General features: G+C 37.5%; 2 protein-coding genes across 2 annotated transcripts; one reads left to right on the forward strand and one right to left on the reverse strand.

The window, feature by feature from the left end:
• The first annotated feature begins 2,854 nt into the window (after positions 1 to 2,854).
• On the forward strand, positions 2,855 to 10,703 carry LOC107761013 (uncharacterized). The gene is made up of 4 exons (XM_075222844.1): positions 2,855 to 3,224; positions 3,727 to 4,360; positions 6,910 to 7,037; positions 10,019 to 10,703. Exons 1-4 carry the CDS (start codon positions 3,090 to 3,092, stop codon positions 10,469 to 10,471), a joined length of 1,350 nt encoding a protein of 449 aa, XP_075078945.1. The 5' UTR covers positions 2,855 to 3,089; the 3' UTR covers positions 10,472 to 10,703.
• A 3,855-nt stretch (positions 10,704 to 14,558) lies between these two features.
• Positions 14,559 to 18,432, reverse strand: LOC107761014 (leucine-rich repeat receptor-like protein kinase PXC2). The gene is made up of 2 exons (XM_016579167.2): positions 16,505 to 18,432; positions 14,559 to 16,333 (listed from the first exon to the last, which is right to left on the reverse strand). Exons 1-2 carry the CDS (start codon positions 17,953 to 17,955, stop codon positions 14,887 to 14,889), a joined length of 2,898 nt encoding a protein of 965 aa, XP_016434653.1. The 5' UTR covers positions 17,956 to 18,432; the 3' UTR covers positions 14,559 to 14,886.
• Between the last annotated feature and the right edge of the window lie 1,884 nt (positions 18,433 to 20,316).

Consider the following 20,316-nt stretch of genomic DNA (forward strand, 5'->3'; position numbering starts at 1 on the left):
AAATATAAAACTTCTTCCCTTATATAGTAAGGAGTTTCAATCCTAGCACAAGTCTAAGTAAGGTAAAAATCTTTTTCTTCCAGTAAATATTGATATGCAGCTGATATCGGGCGAGATTTACTCCGTAATATCCAGTTAAGGACAGATATTTCGGCCCCTTGATTGCCTTGTCTAACCATCGATCCCTTAGCCTCGGTTCTTCACTCTGCTTGAGCCTAATGTTTGGCCGTGTCCGGTTCCGAGCGCACCATTCGTCCTCCCTGGGCTCTGGTCCTTAGAAGCCTTCGGCTTTACCGAGGCCATATTTGGTCGCGCTACTCTCTCATTTCTTTATCGGGTAATCGGGGTAATTTTTATCCCCGCTTTTACCCGTTCACGATAGTAAATAAAAATTTAAAGAATCAAAGTACTTTATTGCAATAAAGTCAGTCATGTTGGATCTAGTATAAATAATATTGGTGTTGTTAATCAAATTATATACACTAGGTTAGTAGGTAATATACTCCTCATACTAGAAAACGAAATGCAACCAAACACAATATAAAATACTACAACAACAACAACAACAACAACAACAACAACAACATCCCAGTATAATCCCATTAGTGAGGTCTGAGGAGGGTAATATGTACGCAGACCTTACCCCTACCCCGAAGGGCAGAGAGGCTGTTTCCAGGAGACCCTCGGCTCAAGAAAGCGACAAGAGACGATATATTAGTACTATCAATAGACTCATAATAAAATAACATAACATAAAATAAAATAACAGTAATATAAAAAATTTAAGGAGTACGAAAAAGATGGAAGATATAATAATATCCAGCAGATAAAGCCCTGCATCAGTAGCTGACCAATAGCATCCTAAGACTAACTCCTAACTGGCTAGTCTCACTTTAGAGCGCTGTAGAAATACTCACAACTTCCCCATAGCCTACAACCTTAATGCTCGACCTCCATAATTCCCTGTCAAGGGCCATGTCCTCAGTAATCCTAAGTCGCGCCATGTCCTGCCTGATTACCTCTCCCCAATACTTCTTAGGTATCCCTCTACCTCTCCTTATGCCCACCACAGCCAGTCGTTCACACCTCCTCACCGGTGCCTCAGTGCTCCTCCTCTGAATGTGCCCGAACATCTGAGTCTTGCTTCCCGCATCTTGTCCTCCATGGGGGCCACGCCCACCTTCTCTCGAATACCTTCATTCCTAATCTTATCCGTCCTTGTATGCCCGCACATCCACCTCAACATCCTCATCTCTGCTACTTTCATCTTCTGGATGTGTGAGTTCTTAACCGGCCAACACTTGGTCCCATACAACATGGCAAGCCTAACCACTGCTCTATAAAATTTACCTTTTAGTAACATTGGCACTTTCTTGTCACACAAGACTCCCGACGCTAACCTCCAATTCATCCACCCCACCCCTATACGGTGTGTGGCATCTTCGTCGATCTCCCCAATCCCCTGAATAACTGACCCAAGGTACTTGAAACTACTCCTCTTAGGAATGACTTGAGAGTCAAGCCTCACTTCCACTCCCGCTTCCCGTCGGCTCGGCCCCGAATTTGCACTCGAGGTATTCCGTTTTCGTCCTGCTAAACCTGAAACCTTTAGACTCAAGGGCATGTCTCCAAACCTCTAGCCTCTCGTTGACGCCGCCTCGTGTCTCATCGATTAGAACTATGTCATCAGCAAATAACATGCACCATGGCACATCTCCTTGAATATGATGAGTTAGTGCATCCATCACCAGGGCAAATAAGAAAGGGTTGAACGCAGACCCTTGGTGTAACCCTGTAACAACCGGAAAATGCTCGGAGTCGCCTCCTACTGTCCTAACCCGAGTCTTAGCTCCATCATACATGTCTTTAATCACCCTAATGTAGGCCGCCGGGACCCCTTTAACCTCTAAGCAGCTCCATAAGACCTCCCTAGGCATCCTGTCGTGCGCTTTCTCTAGATTAATAAACACCATGTGGAGATCCTTCTTCTTATCCCTGTATTGTTCCACCATCCTCCTAATAAGGTGGATAGGTTCTGTGGTAGATCGCCCCGGCATGAACCCGAACTGGTTGTCTGAAATAGAAACCGTCTTTTGCACTCTCATTTCTACCATTCTCTCCCAGACTTTCATGGTATGACTCAGTAATTTGATACCCTTATAGTTGTTATAGCTCTGGGTATCGCCTTTATTTTTATACAACGGAACCATTGTACTCCACCTCCAATCTTCAGGCATCCTATTAGTCTTGAATATAACATTAAACAACCAAGTAAGTCATTCCAAGCCTGCTCTACCCACACACCTCCAAAGTTCAACCGGAATTTCGTCTGGCCCGGTAGCTCCGCCCCTTCTCATCTTACGCATTGCCTCCATGACCTCATCGACCTCAATGTCCCTACAATAACTTAATTCATGGGGATTGTCGGCATTCCTCCGTTCACCTAGTACAATATCTTGATCCCCTTCTTCATTTAGAAGTTTATGAAATTAGGTCTGCCATCTCCTCTTAATCTGGTCATCTCCCATCAAAACTTTGTCGTCATCATCTTTTATGCACCTCACTTGGTCCAGATCCCGAGCCGTCCTCTCTCTCACCTTAGCGATTCAGAATAACTTCTTCTCCCCACCTTTGTTCCCTAGTTCCTCATACAGACGAGCAAAAGCTGCTCCATCTTCGCCTCCTTCCTAGCTACCTTATACCTCTCATTGTCGCTCTTTCTCCTCCTCACAAGTGCTCCCTATTAACCATAGGTAAACACAATATAAAATATAATGAACAAAATGACCCCTAAAATATACAAAATTTCAATTCGACTCCATGATAAATTCTAAATTATTTGAATCTCTGCGATAGTGGGATATTTGCTGCCACACGCACAAGTCAAAACGACGAAAAGGCCCTCGGAACTTTCTAGAATTTCATATTCCTCATCCTACAAACCCTAGATAGAATCTCAACGCGCGATCGATTTCGCTAGCACTTCGATCGTATTCCACTGCGTGATTATCAAATTCTTATCAATTTTTGGTGAAAAATGACAGCTTTATAAGATTTGATCCGACGGAAGGTCGAATTATAGCTGTGGAATGGGCAGAAGTAGAGTATTAGCGGTAATTTTCCCATTATTAATCGTTTCAGCAACTTCAAACGCAACATTATTCAATTCCAGGAAGTTAGTTGATTTGGCTCCTACACAAAGCAACAATTCATCTTCTGAACAGGTAAATTTCCTCTCTTTGCATTTTAATGTATGTCTTTGTGAATTTGTGATATAGATACATATATATTTGCTGTAAATCTGTTTTTTAGATAGAACTATTAGCTAACAATGAATTATTTAGATGTATGCTTAGTGAATTGGTGATGTAGATACATCTACATGTGCTATAATTCGTTTGTTTTGATGGAAATATTAGCTAAGAAATGAACTTTTTGGATATATATATGCTCAGAGGCGGATCCAAGAATTGAACTTTATGGGTTCGAGTTCGAAAATCTATCATTGGCCATTTTATTAATTGTGTTCAAAAAGTGTTATTTCTAATTTAGTGAATTTTTAACACGTATAAGAATCTGAGCTAACACTACTTGGTTCAAATGAAGCTGTATCTATTACCATTCATCCTTCCCTGTATATATTAGTGAATAGATGATATAGATACATCTATACATATTATAGTTTTTTTTTAATGGCATTATTAGCTAAGAATGATTTTTATCTAGATTTCAGCTTCAAATACTCCAGTTAAGGGTGAAGAGGAAGTTAATTCCAGCAAAGTTAGTCATAAGAAACCTGAAATTGGAAAAGAGAAGCCTGCAAATCCTGAAGGAAGTAATGATCCACCAAAACCTCCGCTGGAGGAACTGAATTCAACTAAAGTCAATGATGGGAGCTCAGTAACAGAAAAACAAAAGCCTAAAGATCCTCAGGTAAGAAACGATGCACCTAAAGATTCAGTGGACCAGAATTCAACTACGGTCAATGATGGGAGTCTGATAGCTGAAAGCGAACAGCCTAAAGATGCTCAAGGAAGCAATGATCCATCAAAACCCGACCCAAAGGAACCAAATTCCACTGTAGTGGATGGTGGGAGCTCTAAAGGTGAAAAAGAGAAGCCTAAGGATCCTCAGCCTCAGGGAAGCACTGACTCACATAAATTGGATCATGATCGCCCTAAAAGTGATAACAACACGGCTGCTGAAAGCCCTCCACCTGCTGAGAAGGAGACTGAAGAAAAGAAGAACTTAGATGATAAAATAAACTCGGAAATGAACACTAACGAAAGCTGTCAGGGGGATACTAAAATGTGCAGGGTTGAACAAACACTGATTGCCTGCATTCAAACTCCCCAGAATGGTAAACCTTTTCGCTTATCAGATCACATGTTTCACTGAATTGGAAATTTGATTGAACTGTTGTGGTACTGGCAAACCTACCAAGATGTAATGGATTGACAACTGATTACTATCTTTAATATGTTGTAACCTGAAGAATTTGGACTTTAGAGCCTGACAATTTTGCTAATAGAGATATAAGAAGAGCTAGAGTGACATGGTATGGATCACCACTATCTAATATTGCAGTAGGGCAGTATTTGAAGCTTGCAACTAACATTGTCCATTGGAGTTGGGTGGTACTTGCTGTAGTTTATTCCCATAAAAAAAGATTCCTCCTATATGTTTGTGAATTTTTGATTTCTTTGTGAAAGACTCTTTTCTGAGAAAAAACAAAATTACATGAAATGTTAGTATTAGTCAATTCTTTATCAAAGAAAATGTTAATATTAGGCAATTGATTGTAGCATTTTATCCAGGATTATTTATTGGAATAACTTAAATCTGACCATTATGGTTCATGAGAATATGAGATCTTAAGATATTGTTCTAATACCTTAAATTTTGAATTCTTGCTGCCTGAGTACGACCATGCTCCCTCATCCTAACCCAAAAGGTTGGTGGTTTTTGGGGGGCGTAAGTAAGAGAAAATGATCCAAGAGAAAAATGGGAACAAGGAGAAGCAAACAGGTGGGCAGTCCGAATATGGATCACTTGTTCTTCATATCTCTGTTTAGATGTCGTCATGAATAATCGTAGGTCTCCAAGTTCTTTTCAAATAATCGGGCATGTCCAAGTGTTAAAATTATCTAAAAGCTAGTTGTCTAATAATAGTTGTCCAGATCTTCGAGAGAGTTCTTGGTTCTCAGCAATACTTCTTAAGTATACCAGCATATATGCTTCTATATTGGTCACTTGACATCTAAAAAAAGGATTATTTTGGTAGAGAAGCACTTGTGATTGGACTGTTGCTTGAGATGTGAATACACGAATGGATGTAAATCTTGTATTTAATAGGAGTAGGGTAGGAGAAAAGGATTAGTTTGAAACACTTCCCATATAGCATTACTTTGTTCTGCATTGGTGCATTGGTGTGGTCTGGAAAAACTTTTTGTTATCCTTTCCTAAGTTGCTCAGACTCATCATTTTTGGTGCTGCATGTGGGTGTGGGATCCATACCGGAATTGGTCAACCAATTTTGGGTACTTTGACCAAAATCGACGGAGATATTCGGAACAAATACAATGACTGCTGAAATCAAAACAAAAGCTAGGGTGAAATTGAAGAAAATGGAATACCTTGTATATAGAAATTTCCCTGTCAGTTCCTTTTGTCTCCTTCCCGTATTCTCCTCTTGATCAATATTTTCTCCTTCTCGGAATACATTGTAAGTTTTCCACATAATGTCTCATAATGTAGACATATTTTCATAACTCTATTTTTAGATGTTTATATTATTTTTAGCAGAATCCCCGCACCTATATACAAACCTGGATCCGTACCCCCGAATCTTAAAATTTAGATAATGAAGGATTTGACCTCTAGATCCGCACCGAGTCCGAGCAACTTAGATCCTTTCAAAGGCTTAGTATGAGCACTTCATTCTTACTGCTATAATCTTTATGGTATTTATGATGGTGGTTATTGTTGCCACTTGTTTATAATGGAACTTACATCATCTAAACTAAGTTGTATATAAAGGTGCAAAACATCTAGGTAATGATGTCGAAGACTCGAGCTATCACCCTCGGTCAAAATATCCATAACCACTCACCTAATGTCCTGTTTGTTTCCTCTTAATGGGGATTTTCTGTTAACCACGTATTTGTTCCGGATATATCTAGTTCATTAAGATCTTGTACATAGAAAATCATCAAAGATGTTCACTTAATATTCCTGCAAAGGTGACCTTTTACTACCACTTTGTTCATTACTATAGCACAACCACTGCCACCAGCTTACCGCACAACCACCATCACCTAGCACCATCACCATCTTCTCCATTCTTGACCACCACCAGCCACCACCGCACAAATTATCCTGAAATAAGTTGTTGAATATGATCAAACGTCAATTATTATGGTCCCTATCTGAACGTTTGATGATTATTGTGGGACATGTTTGTTTGAGTTGTTCATTTCTCCAAGAATGTGCTCTTCTTTGTCTCCTACCTTCTGTAACTTGGTTATAGGCAATAAAGAACAAGGTTTTACACAGATTTTGGCCCCTCGTTCATCATAAAATTTTCTTTCCTCTAATTGCTTTTATACTGGAAAAGTGAGCCTGAAGACATAAATGCATGGGTGAGCAGAGAGAAAGGAACAAGTAATATATCATCAAGAACTTGTAGTTTTTCATTCCTTTTTGCATTAGACTATGTAATTGGTGTCTCTTGTTTTTGTTGCTACCTTGCCAACATAGAGGCAGAGACTCTCCTTTTGTCTCTTCTTGTGTAATCATCCTTTCAGGTCTCCCCCCACTGACCTAGCAAGTAAGCTTTATATTAGTCTTGTCATAGTAAGTGTAAAATATCTTTGATGTCTGATAGCTTTACTTTCTATGATTTCACAGGATCTGCTGGATTGTTCCTTGTTGTGCAAAATGAAGGGGAAAAAAGAGTGAAAGTAAATATCAATATCCAACCTCCTCTGGACAGTTCTCTACAAGCTATTAAACTATCAAAACATCAGTCAGAAAAGGTATGCAGTCTCTTGATGTACTTGCTATTGACTCACCCCCCCCCCCCCAAACCCTCCCAACCAAAATTCTTTTTTCTAAATTAGCAAGACATCTGGGAGTCGATAGAGAAGAATTAACTTGGGCATTTTGCATGAATTTGAACTTTTCCTGCGACATGAACAAACTGATTAGTGTTTCTTAACTACTTGGGAAGTGATGGCAAAAAACAACCGTCAGGGAATAATCTGTGCGAGATACTTGTTTACCTCGTAGCATTATATCTGGGTGAAATTGCGGCCAAATTTTTGGTTGTCCCGTGAATGAATGTGCTATGGTTAACTTATGTGAGGCAGAAAAGCTTCAGATCATGTTGAATTGTTTTAGCCCCAATTGTTTCTTATTCAATTCTTTTTAAGCAGCTCAAATGAATCATGTGGGAATTCTTGTCTGAGTTTTTACTTACAGTTAATATTTTGCGCTCTTTATCCCAGCTTTACCAGTGGAATACAAGGAATGTTAGGTAGAATGCACAATTATTCTTTGCTCTCTGTTTTCATAATATTCTAGTTAGATCATTTTGGCGAGGTCCCTTACCATAGCTGAACAGCACTGGAAGGATCAGTCTTTTCTTAGGATTTACATTACGTACTGCACAAATACCTATTCCTTTCGCAGCCCATCATGATCATGGTGATATTACAAAACCGGGGATGGGGGGGGGGGGTTGTTGTTGTTGTTGTTGGTGTGTTGGACGAACAGTTGTAGTTCAAGTGTAGGAATGAGATTTTAAGAGTTACTTTTCTCATGTAACAGATTGGTACACTTGAGTTTCAGATCATGTTGAATTGTTTTAGCCCCAATTGTTTCTTATTCAATTCTTTTTAAGCAGCTCAAATGAATCATGTGGGAATTCTTGTCTGAGTTTTTACTTACAGTTAATATTTTGCGCTCTTTATCCCAGCTTTACCAGTGGAATACAAGGAATGTTAGGTAGAATGCACAATTATTCTTTGCTCTCTGTTTTCATAATATTCTAGTTAGATCATTTTGGCGAGGTCCCTTACCATAGCTGAACAGCACTGGAAGGATCAGTCTTTTCTTAGGATTTACATTACGTACTGCACAAATACCTATTCCTTTCGCAGCCCATCATGATCATGGTGATATTACAAAACCGAGGGGGGTGGGGGGTGGGGGGAGTTGTTGTTGTTGGTGTGTTGGACGAACAGTTGTAGTTCAAGTGTAGGAATGAGATTTTAAGAGTTACTTCTCTCATGTAACAGATTTTAAGAGTTACTTTACAGAACTCCAGGACTGTAAAGTTGGGCTACGAGGCCTGTATGAATGGGATGAGGCCCACAGAGCAAAATGAAAAGTGGATTATTAGAGGATGATAACTAGCTTAGGATAGTATAGATTAGGGTTTCTTGTCTTCTAGGTGTCAAAGGGATTTTGATATCTGAGAAAAATGACTATGATACTCAAGAAAATTCTTGTGTATGTGGTGTAACTGGAAATAGGGAGGTTTGAGTTTGACAAAACTTGGATAAATAGGAGAATAAAGATAATACAGTTTTAGGAACAAGTCATTTTTGATAAGGAGTTTTAGGCATTATTCTTAATGTCTTACGGGCATCAGACTTCAGGTTGAGTGGCATCGCATTGTTCAGGTGACAGACCGGTGGCTGAAGGGTTTTTTGTTTACTCAGCTTTGTCATAAATTGGTACATTGAAGAAATATTTGCAAACTTTCTTTTAAACAAAATAAAGGAAAGAAATGCTGTGATCTTGAAGTGCACATCTTTATTGTCGTAGGATTCAGAAGCCAACTTGAAATAGGTAAACCTGAAGTAATAATTTTTTTTTAATCAGGAAGGAAATGGTTGAACCCGAAATGATAATTCTTTCCACTGAAAACGAATAATCTTATTTCTTTGACCTGAAATATGCTGGCTCATTCGCAGAAACTGCCAGTTGTCTGTCATATAAACTTGATCTTAGCCACAAGGCCGGTAAAGGTATTGTCTTCCATATAAACAGATTTTGTGCATAAAATAAGACAGATTATGATCTTTTTTTTTTTTTTTTTTTTGAGAATGGTAACAACGATTATGATCTACTCCCTCCGTTTCAATTTATGTGAACCTATTTCCTTTTTATTCCGTACCAAAAAGAATGACCCCTTTCCATATTTGGAAACAATTTACCTGTATGCAATGATTTTATAGTCACAAGAAATATGCCTCATTTTACACCACAAGTTCAAAAGTCTTCTCTCTTTTATTAAACCCCGTGCCCAGCCAAATGGGTTCACATAAATTGAAACGGAGGGAGTAGTTTATAACGTCCTATACAATAAAGTGCATCTGCATTTGAGCAAGCTTCTGAAGTAAAAGTTTCCTCCGTGATATCCCCCAAGTTGTATGAGGTTTTCCGCAGTCTAGCCATAAAGAGAGCCTGTGCTACGCACTTGATTATGAATTAATTTAATGTTGTATAAGAACTTCTGGTGTTCCGGTCCAGTGGTAAGAGGGCAGTGCGTGATTACTGATGAGGCACACGCCACGTTTGGAAGTCCGCGACAGAAAAAAGCTTGGTATTTAAGTGGAGAAGGATAAAGGGACAGGCCCATTATCCACCGCGTTTCGAATCACTCTCTGTCGAGGATTTCTCGATTATCCCAACATAAAAAAAAAACTATGGTGGTAACTAAAATAAAATAAGGAGATTATATAACTTGAATTTACAGACACTAGTTATAAAATCTCAGAAGTTTCCACTTTGTCTAAAAATGATCTCACACAAATTCGCTATTCACCTTTTGTACTTGTAATTTCTACCAAACACTTCCAAATTGTTACTTTTGCTCCAGCCATGATTGCTGACGTCCTATGTGTACTGTGTTCTTAATTAAGCAATTTTGTGCGAGTACAAACCTGCTTATTCCATATGTTATGCTATGCTGGATGTCCCTTCTAATATTATAAATCTGCTATGATAGATCGATATCTCATCAATCATGGGCAAAGGTTCTGAAATAGTGCTGAATGCTGGAGATGGTAGTTGCAGGCTTCAATTGGACCGCCGTGTCTCTATGGATAACATTCTGCAGCAGGTGTCTCTTTATTCTAAGCGCGTGACCCCTGTCTATGGTGCATACTTCCTTTTTCTTGTAACCCTACTTTTTGGTGGGACATGGGCTTGCTGCAAGCTAAGGAAGAAGAGACATCAAGATGGAGTTCCATATCAGGAATTAGAGATGGGAGTACCAGAATCTGCCTCAGCTACAAATGTTGTTACAGCAGATGGTTGGGATCAGGATTGGGATGACGATTGGGATGAGGAGAATGCAGTGAAGTCACCAGGTGGACATACTTATGGGACTATCTCTGCTAATGGCCTCACGTCTAGGTCTTCTAAAAAAGATGGGTGGGAAAATGACTGGGATGATTAGTAATAGAATATCCAAGAGAAAGAATTTTTTTTTTGTTACAGGAGGTACATACACCACGGAAGAGCTAAACAACGTGTAAAGACCTTTTTGTAATTTAAATCTCAGTTTTTTTGTTTTTACCAATTTGGATATTCTTTCTCTTAAAACATTCTTTTGACAGAAGGTTTTGGTTCTAGATACCGTTTTGTACACGATTTGGAATGATTCTTTAATTGAAGTGCAATATAGCAAATTATACCTACTTGCCCAATTTCTTCTTGAGATTGAAATGTGAATAATGTGATTCTGCTCCTACCATGTTCAAATGGATTTAAACCTTAATGTGGTTCAACTGGTTGTTGCGTTCGTCCTTTTGGAAGTTTACACTGATATTAGTCTTGTGGACTAGCTTCTCTTTGATTGATCCTTGAAAGCCTAGGATTTAGTAGTAAAGAAGATTTTTTTCTTTTACTATAACTGCTGTTTATAATTTGAGGAACAAATTTAGAATAGATTGCAACCTTTAGATTCTGAGGATGAAGGGAGAAAAGGAAATAGGAGGTTATCAATCAATCTACCAAAAAGAGCACTTGCCTTGGAACCTAAAGGCTGAAAATGTTCCACTATCTTATCATATTGTTTTTGACACTCTCTTAAGTGAGTCCTTTTTTTAATTGGTGTGATATCAAATCCTAGATAGCTGAATTGTGAAAGTTCCCATCTGTTTTCTACTACTCATGCTGGTGAGTTTGTTTGTCTAAGTGAAAAAAGATTTAGAGTATATGTTTTTTTTTTTCAGGCTGACTTGGTAAAAAAATCTTTTACTGAAAATGTACATAGTTAGCCATAGATTCATACACCAACTTTGTAAAGTTTGGATTGCAGATGAGTCATTTTACTGAGAGTCTGATAACCCCCCCCCCCCCCACCCCCTTATGCGCGATGATGTGGTAGTGTGCTCAATGAAGAAGCCGGGTGCAAATCTTGAAAATTACGGCTCTCGTTGGTACGAGGAATAAGAGATAATTAATTTCGGGTTCAAATTTGAGATGAGTTTATCCACGTTTGTTTGGAATAAAGTCGTGGTATTATTAATTCCGGAATTAGTCATCCCAGAATTGTAATTTGGTGGAATAACTAATAATTAATCATGGGATAACTTGTTTCCCAACCAAACGACCCTTAAGAGTTTAATAATACCAGGTATTCCCTCCGTTTCAATTTAGATGAGGTAGTTTGAGGACAAAATACCCGTTACATATGTCGGTATGAAATAGTAGATACTCGGTAAATAAATCGAGTTGTGCGCAAGTGATCAGAGTCTCCAGACACTTAATTGTAAGTTGAGTTGAAAAATCGGAGTCTTACATTACAATCTTCTTTATAGCAAGTGGAATAACACTTGTAATTGGGGTAAAGTACACAAATTACTTGTAAAGTGAATGGTCTTGAATTTTTGTCCTCGCGCTTATTTCATGGGCGGAACTTTAAATTTATCAAGTGTTGTCCCTTACTTGTCGCATTGACAATACTTTCAACTTGACCTTGAAGGTCTACTCACAGGACAAGCGGGGGTCAAAAGTTATAGAACACCCCAAAAAGTATTATATATATTTGGAATTTTTTGGTAATTACCGGTAGGGATATGGCACTCTTCTAAGTTTTTGGCTTTGGTTGTAAAAGTTGTCAAAACACTCGCTACCCTTTTACTTTTGTATAGGGTACGTTGGCCAAGTCTTCACTTTATTCCATGAGGTGAATAAACAGATTGAAGGTTGTAGAAGCTTTATCCCCACTCATGAAAAATCTTTAGTAAAGCAAAGAGAGCACTAGCAGATTAGTGAAAGTTTAACATGGAGTCCATCATTGTGTCCTGATAAAGTGAAAACCCAAAAGAGAAAGAATTGAAAGAAAATTCTTCTTGTTCTATACACTTGGTTCGCTGTCCAAGATACCTTTTTTTTTCCTCATGTAATATATATATATATAATAATCGTGTGTATGAGTCAATTTTCCCGTACCTTGATTAATTTAACAATATATTTGCGGCCTCCCACTAAATGCGGATCCAGAATTTAAATTTTATGGGTTTAAACTCTAAGATTTTTAGCACTAAACCCATTATATTTTTAAAGTTATGGGTCATATCTACTATGTATTGCAAATTCAGTGATGTTTGTATATATAAATTTATGTTCCACGTGGAAAGTTATGGATTCAATTGAACTCGTATGTACAGTTGTACATCGGCCACGGCCTCCCACCAACACATGTAACAAATAGCTTTATCCACCAAAGCTTAGATAGAGACGAAGAAATCACATATCTATTTTTAAAGACATGGTGGTTACTTCAGAAAAAATTGAAACGCTAGGAAATTTAATCATCTCTGACTCTCTGTTGTCGTAAGTGAGTCCCCCTGATCATGGTAGGTCTGATGACATTATTTAAAAAATTCTCAAGCATGCAAGAAATGTATTACTTACACCATAATCGATCCAAGAGTAAGTTGGACATGAATTATGAGCAGACGAATGCTTTAATGATGGCTATATATTAGTACTATTTCTTGATTAGGCATAATGCTTAAACTAACCAAGTATGGCAGGAACAAGTGCTTTAATAATCATTTCAACTTGCAGAAATAACATTGTTTGTCGAACTTGTAGAGCAAGAAACATCAATTTTGCTTGTCTCAATATTTTATTCATACCCCTTAATATTTGCCACTCTCAAATCTAAATAAAAGAGAAGATTGCAAACAATGATAAAACTTTCTCTATATTACTGATCTATGTATTACAATTCTTCATTATTAATCTTTGTACTATTAATTTCTGCATAACTTATCACAGAACCAAACGCCCTCTAAAGGCATGCTTTATTACCAATATAAGCAAAAACAATCATACCATAAAAATCTATATAATTTTATACAACGTTTAAAATGAATTATAAAATCCTGCATTACAGTTAATCTTCACATAACTAAGTACTACATTCAGTTTCAAATAATAAACTCCGCATAATATATGTGGAGTTTAATACCGTCAACCAAATATTGTGTAACTAATGTGTATTAGTTATACGAGAATTTATATATTATTTTATATCACTTCATCAATTATTTATTCTCCATATAACAATTCCCGTACTATTTATTTTCAACATAACCATCCTTATATTATTATTTATTGCATAATAAGCTATACATTGTTCCTGTATAGCTACACCATCGACCAAACGACCCCTAAAATGAAGTGGAATGAACCTAAGTAGAGCATAATGATCCACAGAGAAAGCTATAATTCATATAGCGAAGCTCCACCAATTTGAAATTGAAGCATCGTTAAACCCGGCCCGGTAAAAATTTAACGCCAAAATATATTGGTGCGTTTAAATTTCACTTTTGCATAAATATATAAAGCTCTTTATTGTTAAAACTGGGCATGATAGCAACCCATTTTCATGCACATGGGACAAGTAGAGTTAAGGTTGAGAAAAGGTCCACCCATATTGCAGTAAATCATTAGGTCCCCCTCTAGTCTTTAATTCATTGTAGTAAAGACTTGACATCGAAGCATTAATTATTTCACCAACCTCCATCTCTCTTACTATACAACAAGTGTGGTAGTGAATGCTTTCTTTCGGTACCTTTTCTGATTATTCAAGAAAGGGATAAGACCCATGCACCCCACCTATAAATTATTACCCTCGAAAAAAGTTGCTTGTTGAGAATTTTGTAATTCAAAATTAATACTTGACAACATTTTCTAGTTTCGAAATATAAAATAATAGTAACTCTTGAAAAGCACAAAGTGGATAAATACTTGGCGCCGGAGGTGAGTGGGGACAAAGCATAGTTCAAAACTCCTCAGAGAATGAGCCGCCCCTTTACCCTTACCTTGATCTACGTCTCTACCATTAAACAAAAGCCGCGGGGCAGTATGCTTAATTTGTGTAAAAAGAAATCAAATGTCTTAAGATGGTCACCAGACCAAAAATTCAGGAAATGCCACTGAATGGTGGCCTACTTTGATGTTTTCATTTCATCACAAATCCATGTGGGGCTTAAAGAGGCTTCTGCTATAAAAATACAAAGGATGTATTTTTCAGCTTTGTATGGACAACAACATCAAACAAGCACAAGACAGTCCAGAGACAGAAGTTGGATGTCTCAATATTACATAAAGACAATGCCAGTCTATCAAAATCTAACAAAGGTCCCCAAACTGGAGCTGGTGAAGAGGAATCCAGTTATTTAAATAACATATAAAAGATTTAACAAATGAGATAGATATTTGGATATAGTAAAATAACAACAGCATAATGACCTTCTCCAAATGTATTTCCTGTCTTCTAAGAAACTAACTGAATTCCTGTTCACCACAAAACTCATTCTCTATAATCTTGTTTTCCACAAACAACTTATAATATTACTCTATCTCCTCTGGACTTTCTGATGGACATCGGATTAACTCCAAAATTTTGATCACTTCTTCCATATCTGGTCGATTTGATGGAACTTGAGATGCACATATTAAACCAAGTTTCACAACTGGAATTGCCTCTTCGACGGGGAAATGACCTTGGAGCCGTTGGTCAATGCACTCTTCTATCCTGCCTTCTTCCAATGCCCCCCGCACCATGTCACATAATACAAGCACATCGTCTTCCATGTACTCCACGGGTTTTTTCCCTGTCACCACCTCAAGAGTCAAGATACCAAATCCATAGACATCACATTTCTCAGTTATCTTTACTGTTTGGCATGCAAATTCAGGAGCCATGTATCCAAGTGCACTCTGAATTTTGCTGCTCAAGATGTAACGATCCAAGACAGGTAATAAACGAGCCAAGCCAAAATCTCCAACTTTGGCATTGGCAGAAGCATCGTCTATGAGGACATTGGTCGACTTCATATTATAGTGAATAATGCTCAGCTGATGCAGATAGGCTAAGCCCTTGGCGGTATCAAGAATAATGTTGAATCTTTGCTGCCAAGAGAGACTGCTTTTAGAGCTTTCCTCATGGAGTAATTTGTACAAGCTTCCACCAGATACATATTCATTAATCAGGAGTTGAAGTGAAGGAGTCCAATAATAACCTTCAAGTGCCACTAGGTTCTGGTGTCTGATGCTTCCGAGACTTTTCATTTCACTCTCAAAATCTTCTTGTGACTTGATCAAACTTGTAATGTTGAGCTTCTTGATTGCAAGAGAACGTCCATCTCCGAGTTCTGTCTTGTAAACGGCTCCGAAACCACCACGTCCAAGTTCGTTACCCTTGTTGAGCAGTGCTTGAGTTCCAGCAACAAAATCTGCATCACCAGAGAACATAACAAGTTTGCCGAGGTTGGCTTCTGTACCATGTGAATGGCTATAGTCATCGCCACCAGATAAGGTGAAAGTTGCAGCAGAGAGTGCCATAGAAGAGCGCACGTGTAGATTGAGAATACTGACAACCACTACTCCAAGAGCTATGAAAACTGCCGCTCCGATGGCAATGAGAGATGATATACTGAGCATGATTCTCTTACGACCAAGCGAATTAACAGAACCATGACTCGAGTCAGATGAATTGGGGTTTAGTACAAGAGGTTTGGGATGGACTGCAGGGCAAGAGTGGTTGAGAACAGAACCACAAAGGGATGGATTACCAACAACAGATGAGGGAGAAATGGTGTTGAAAAAGCCACCTACTGGAAGTTCACCTTTGAGATGGTTGTGGGATACATTAAATGTGATAAGGTGGGAAAGGTTGGTTAGTTCTTTAGGCAAGCTCCCGGATATTTGGTTAAAAGAGAAATCCACTACCTCAAGAATGGTCAACTTAGAAATCTCTGGAGGGATAGGGCCAGTGAGGTTGTTGTGTGACAGGTCCCTACATAATAACCCATGAGAAATGCTCCAAACAGCCATAACAATTGCGAACAAGAAAGAAGAAAACATGATCGAAAAAGCTAAAAACTACCTTACTTGATGTAACAGTAGGTACGAATACAAAAAAGCACACATTTAGGAGAATATAAGATGGAAGTGGATAGAAACTTACAACAAAGTTAGAGCGGAGCAATTTGCTATATCCGCGGGAATTGTACCACTCAGACGATTTTCTCTCAACTTCAGTTCCAGCAATGAAACAGCACTCCCAATTTCATAGGGAATGCTTCCATTAAGTTGATTGTGACTTAAATCAAGAACTCGGGTTGCATTTAGTTTACCTACAGCTTCTGGGATAATACCTGTCAAAAAGTTCCGGGAAATATTCATGACCTCCAAGCTATTGATGTTCCAAATGGCAGACGGTATTTCACCAGATAATGCATTGGAGGACAAATCCAAAACTTGAAGGCTTTGATAGGAAGTAGCTATGGACGTTGGCGGATAATCTATACTTCCGGTAAACCTATTACCGGAAAGGGAAATGCTCTTTAGTCCCAATGTGAAGGCCCAAGAAGGAAGATTACCAGTCAAGAGGTTGTGCCCAATGTCCAAGATTACAAGGTTAATGCACTTCATCAAGGACCGAGGCAAGCTTCCAACAAACTGATTATTCGACAAATTCAGTTCCGCTAGCAATGGAAGATCTCCCATAGAGCTTGGTATCCTACCAGAAAGATTATTTGCAGAAAGATCCAAAACTTGCAGGCTTTTCATTTCAGCTATCCAATCTGGAATCTCCCCATTGAATGAATTTGATCTTAAATCCATAGTGGTACATAAACCAAGTCTTCTCATAGATTCAGGAAGGCCTCCACTAAGCAAATTCTCACTGAGATCAATAGACTTAAGCTGCACACAGTTCCCAATATTTTCAGGCAGCCAACCGGTGAACTTGTTCTTCTGCAAATTAATTGACCTCAAAGAATATAAACCCTCAATTGCTTTAGGAATCTCACCCTCCAATACATTATCAGAAATATCGAGGTATCGAAGAGAGCTCAGGGACCATAACCCTGAGGGCAATTGACCTGAAAGCCCGTTCGACGAAAAGTTAACCCTTTCTAGTGTTGAGCAAGAGGTTAAAGAATCAGGGATTTGGCCAGTGAGATTATTCTTGGCAAAGGAAACAGCTTGTAGAGACCCACATTGTCTAAAAAAATCATCAGGAAGTGACCCTGACAAACTGTTGTCACTCAAATCAATAACCCTCAAACTTGGTATTTGGGCAAGAATGGGATTAATATTGCCAGTAAAGTTATTGTTAGACAAAGATAAAACCCTCAAGAATTGTAACCTCAACAGGCTTCTACCTATATGCCCAGAAAGAGAGAAATTGTCAAGCAGAATCTCAGAAACTCTATTGGAATAAGGATCACATTTTATACCAACCCAATTACAAGGAGTAGCATCATCTTCAGTCCAAGATGTAAGCTTTGATTTAGGGTCAGTGAATCCAGCTTTGAATACAATTAAACCCATTACATCATCATTAAATGCAGGGTCTAAACACTCCACAAGAAATGGAGTTAAGCATAAAACAGTTAATATATGCAGTAACATTTTCAAATAAAAATCTCCACCAACAACAAAAACAAAAGAACCAACAATTGTGTTGTAATAAAATCAAGAAATGAAAAGGGAATTAAAGAAATGACAAGAGGGTGTGAGGAAATGAAATGCAAATTGCATATGTAACAGAAAAGAAACAAAATCCAGCAAACACAAAGCTTAAAGAAGAATATTCACTGAAATAGGTAAAGAGAAAAAAGAAACATTCTCACTGCTTGGAGATAGAGGAAGAAAAAGGGGTGCTTTGTTAAGTTGTAAATTCTGCTGCAAGAATGTGACACCTTCACCAGAAAGCAAAGAAACCACTAAAGAGAGAAACTTTTGGTGTTTTGGTTAGAAGGGGGAGGTCAGTTTTTAGAATAGAAGAAGAGGAGACTGATGGGGGGCATTAAAGAGTTCGTCAGTCAGTACAGTGCGTGTGTGTGTGAGAGAGAGAAGCTCTGCAGTTGCTGAGTTATTTGATGTGTTGTATTGGGAGGAAGAGAGAATTAAAAGCTGGTGGATTCAATGATTTTGTTTAGTCAAATTTGAACTGTTGTTTTGTTTAATGAAGTAGCATTAGTTCTATACATTATTAATACCTTATTTGATATATTTTTTTAATATGTGTATAACTAATACATTATATTTGTTATTATCCTATGCATAAGTAATGTATAGAAAATTATGGCATTAGTAATACCAAGGCTATTAAAGATAAAATTGTCCTTAAAGCCCCTTAAAACTAGAGAATATATAGGGTATTTTTGTCAACAACTATTTTTCTTAAAAATTATGCAATGCATTATAATTTTAATACACCACACCAAACAGTAGATAAAAAATAATATCTGCATAACTAATGCTTGCATTACTAACACATGCATTACTAATCCATGCATTACTAATGCACCTAATTTCGCACTATTCTTATACATCCTACCAAACGACCCCAAAGTGGTGGTTTTTTTAGGTGAAGAGACTTGGGAGTATAGAGAGTGTAACGGCGAAAAAGCAGCAGTTGTCTGTGCTGAGTGGCCTTTATTATGCCCCACTACTTTGCCAGTTTCTACTTGCTAAAATTCTTCTTATTTACTTCAAGACTTCAGTTTTTTAATACTAACTTTTTATTACTCCTCCCGAGAGCTATTTGGTGACTCGAACCCGCAATCTCAAAATTAGAGTATTTGGTGACTCGAACCCGCAATCTCAAAATTAGAGTATTTATCGTTTGAGCAACTCTATCTTGCTATTAGTTTAGCTTTAACTTTGCCGTTGGTATTTTTAAATTTCCTTTTTTTTTTAGTTTTGCCCCCGATGTTCGGCTTTAGAGTATATACGATTAATTCAAATTCACATCGAAAATCTCATTTTGGAAGATAAAACCTCCGACCTAAGGCGATCTTTTTTCAAAGCTCTAACATAAGATGAGATCTGTGAGTAAGATAAAAGAATACTTATCACCCTATCATAATTTTTTTCCTATTATATCGAAAAGGGGAAGGAAAAGAAAAATGGAAGGGGCACAATGAAAATTCAACTTTCATTTATCGTATGAAATATATCACCATCATTACTAAACTATGAGTCTATTAAGTCTTGGGGTTTGACAATTTAGTCTTATGTGAGTTTTTTATCCTATTTTGTTTCGATTTAACTTTCTTTTAGTTGCTATATTTTTACTTTTAAGAAAGATACATCTATAAGGGAAAGGATAAATATTACATATAATATAAATAAGACGATTTGATTTTCTTGTTTCCATGTATGCTCTAACTATGAGAATCAAGCTTTACCCTTCCATAAGGCAATAGTATTATTTTCTTTACTTTCCTTTTCTTCTTTTAACTTTGTCCATGTAAATGTATACTATGTCCGAAACCAAGTTACGTTAGATTAGTGACCAATCTAAGTAATCAAACCATAATAATTTTTCTATATAGAAATTCATATAACCGACGGATGTAGATCTAATAATAATAATAATATAAGCAGTTATTTCTGCATTCGTTACTTCTAACACGGATTATAATAAAATGCATAATAAGTGTACTTATATTACATTTAAATGTAAATCCCTCTTTACTAGTAGTTGATTTAATTAGTCTTGGTTGAGGTGAACATGATGGTTGTTTTTCTAAATTCTACTCCACATTTAAGATGTTTGTTTATAATGGTTGTGATATTAGCCTGGACTAAGGCATGACAGTGGTTTCTCATTTATTTTTTTATGTGTGTACATTGCCCGCACATTCACGAAATTTGTCAAAGATCTAGAGGGGTTTACATTTTGATATTTTAATTAGTTGCTCTATCGAATCTGTTTTTTTTTTTTTTTCTCAAAGCCTACTGGCTCCTTTTAACCACATAAAT

The sequence above is a fragment of the Nicotiana tabacum genome, chromosome 10 (assembly GCF_000715075.1).
Source record: "Nicotiana tabacum cultivar K326 chromosome 10, ASM71507v2, whole genome shotgun sequence".
Taxonomy (NCBI): Eukaryota; Viridiplantae; Streptophyta; class Magnoliopsida; order Solanales; family Solanaceae; genus Nicotiana; species Nicotiana tabacum.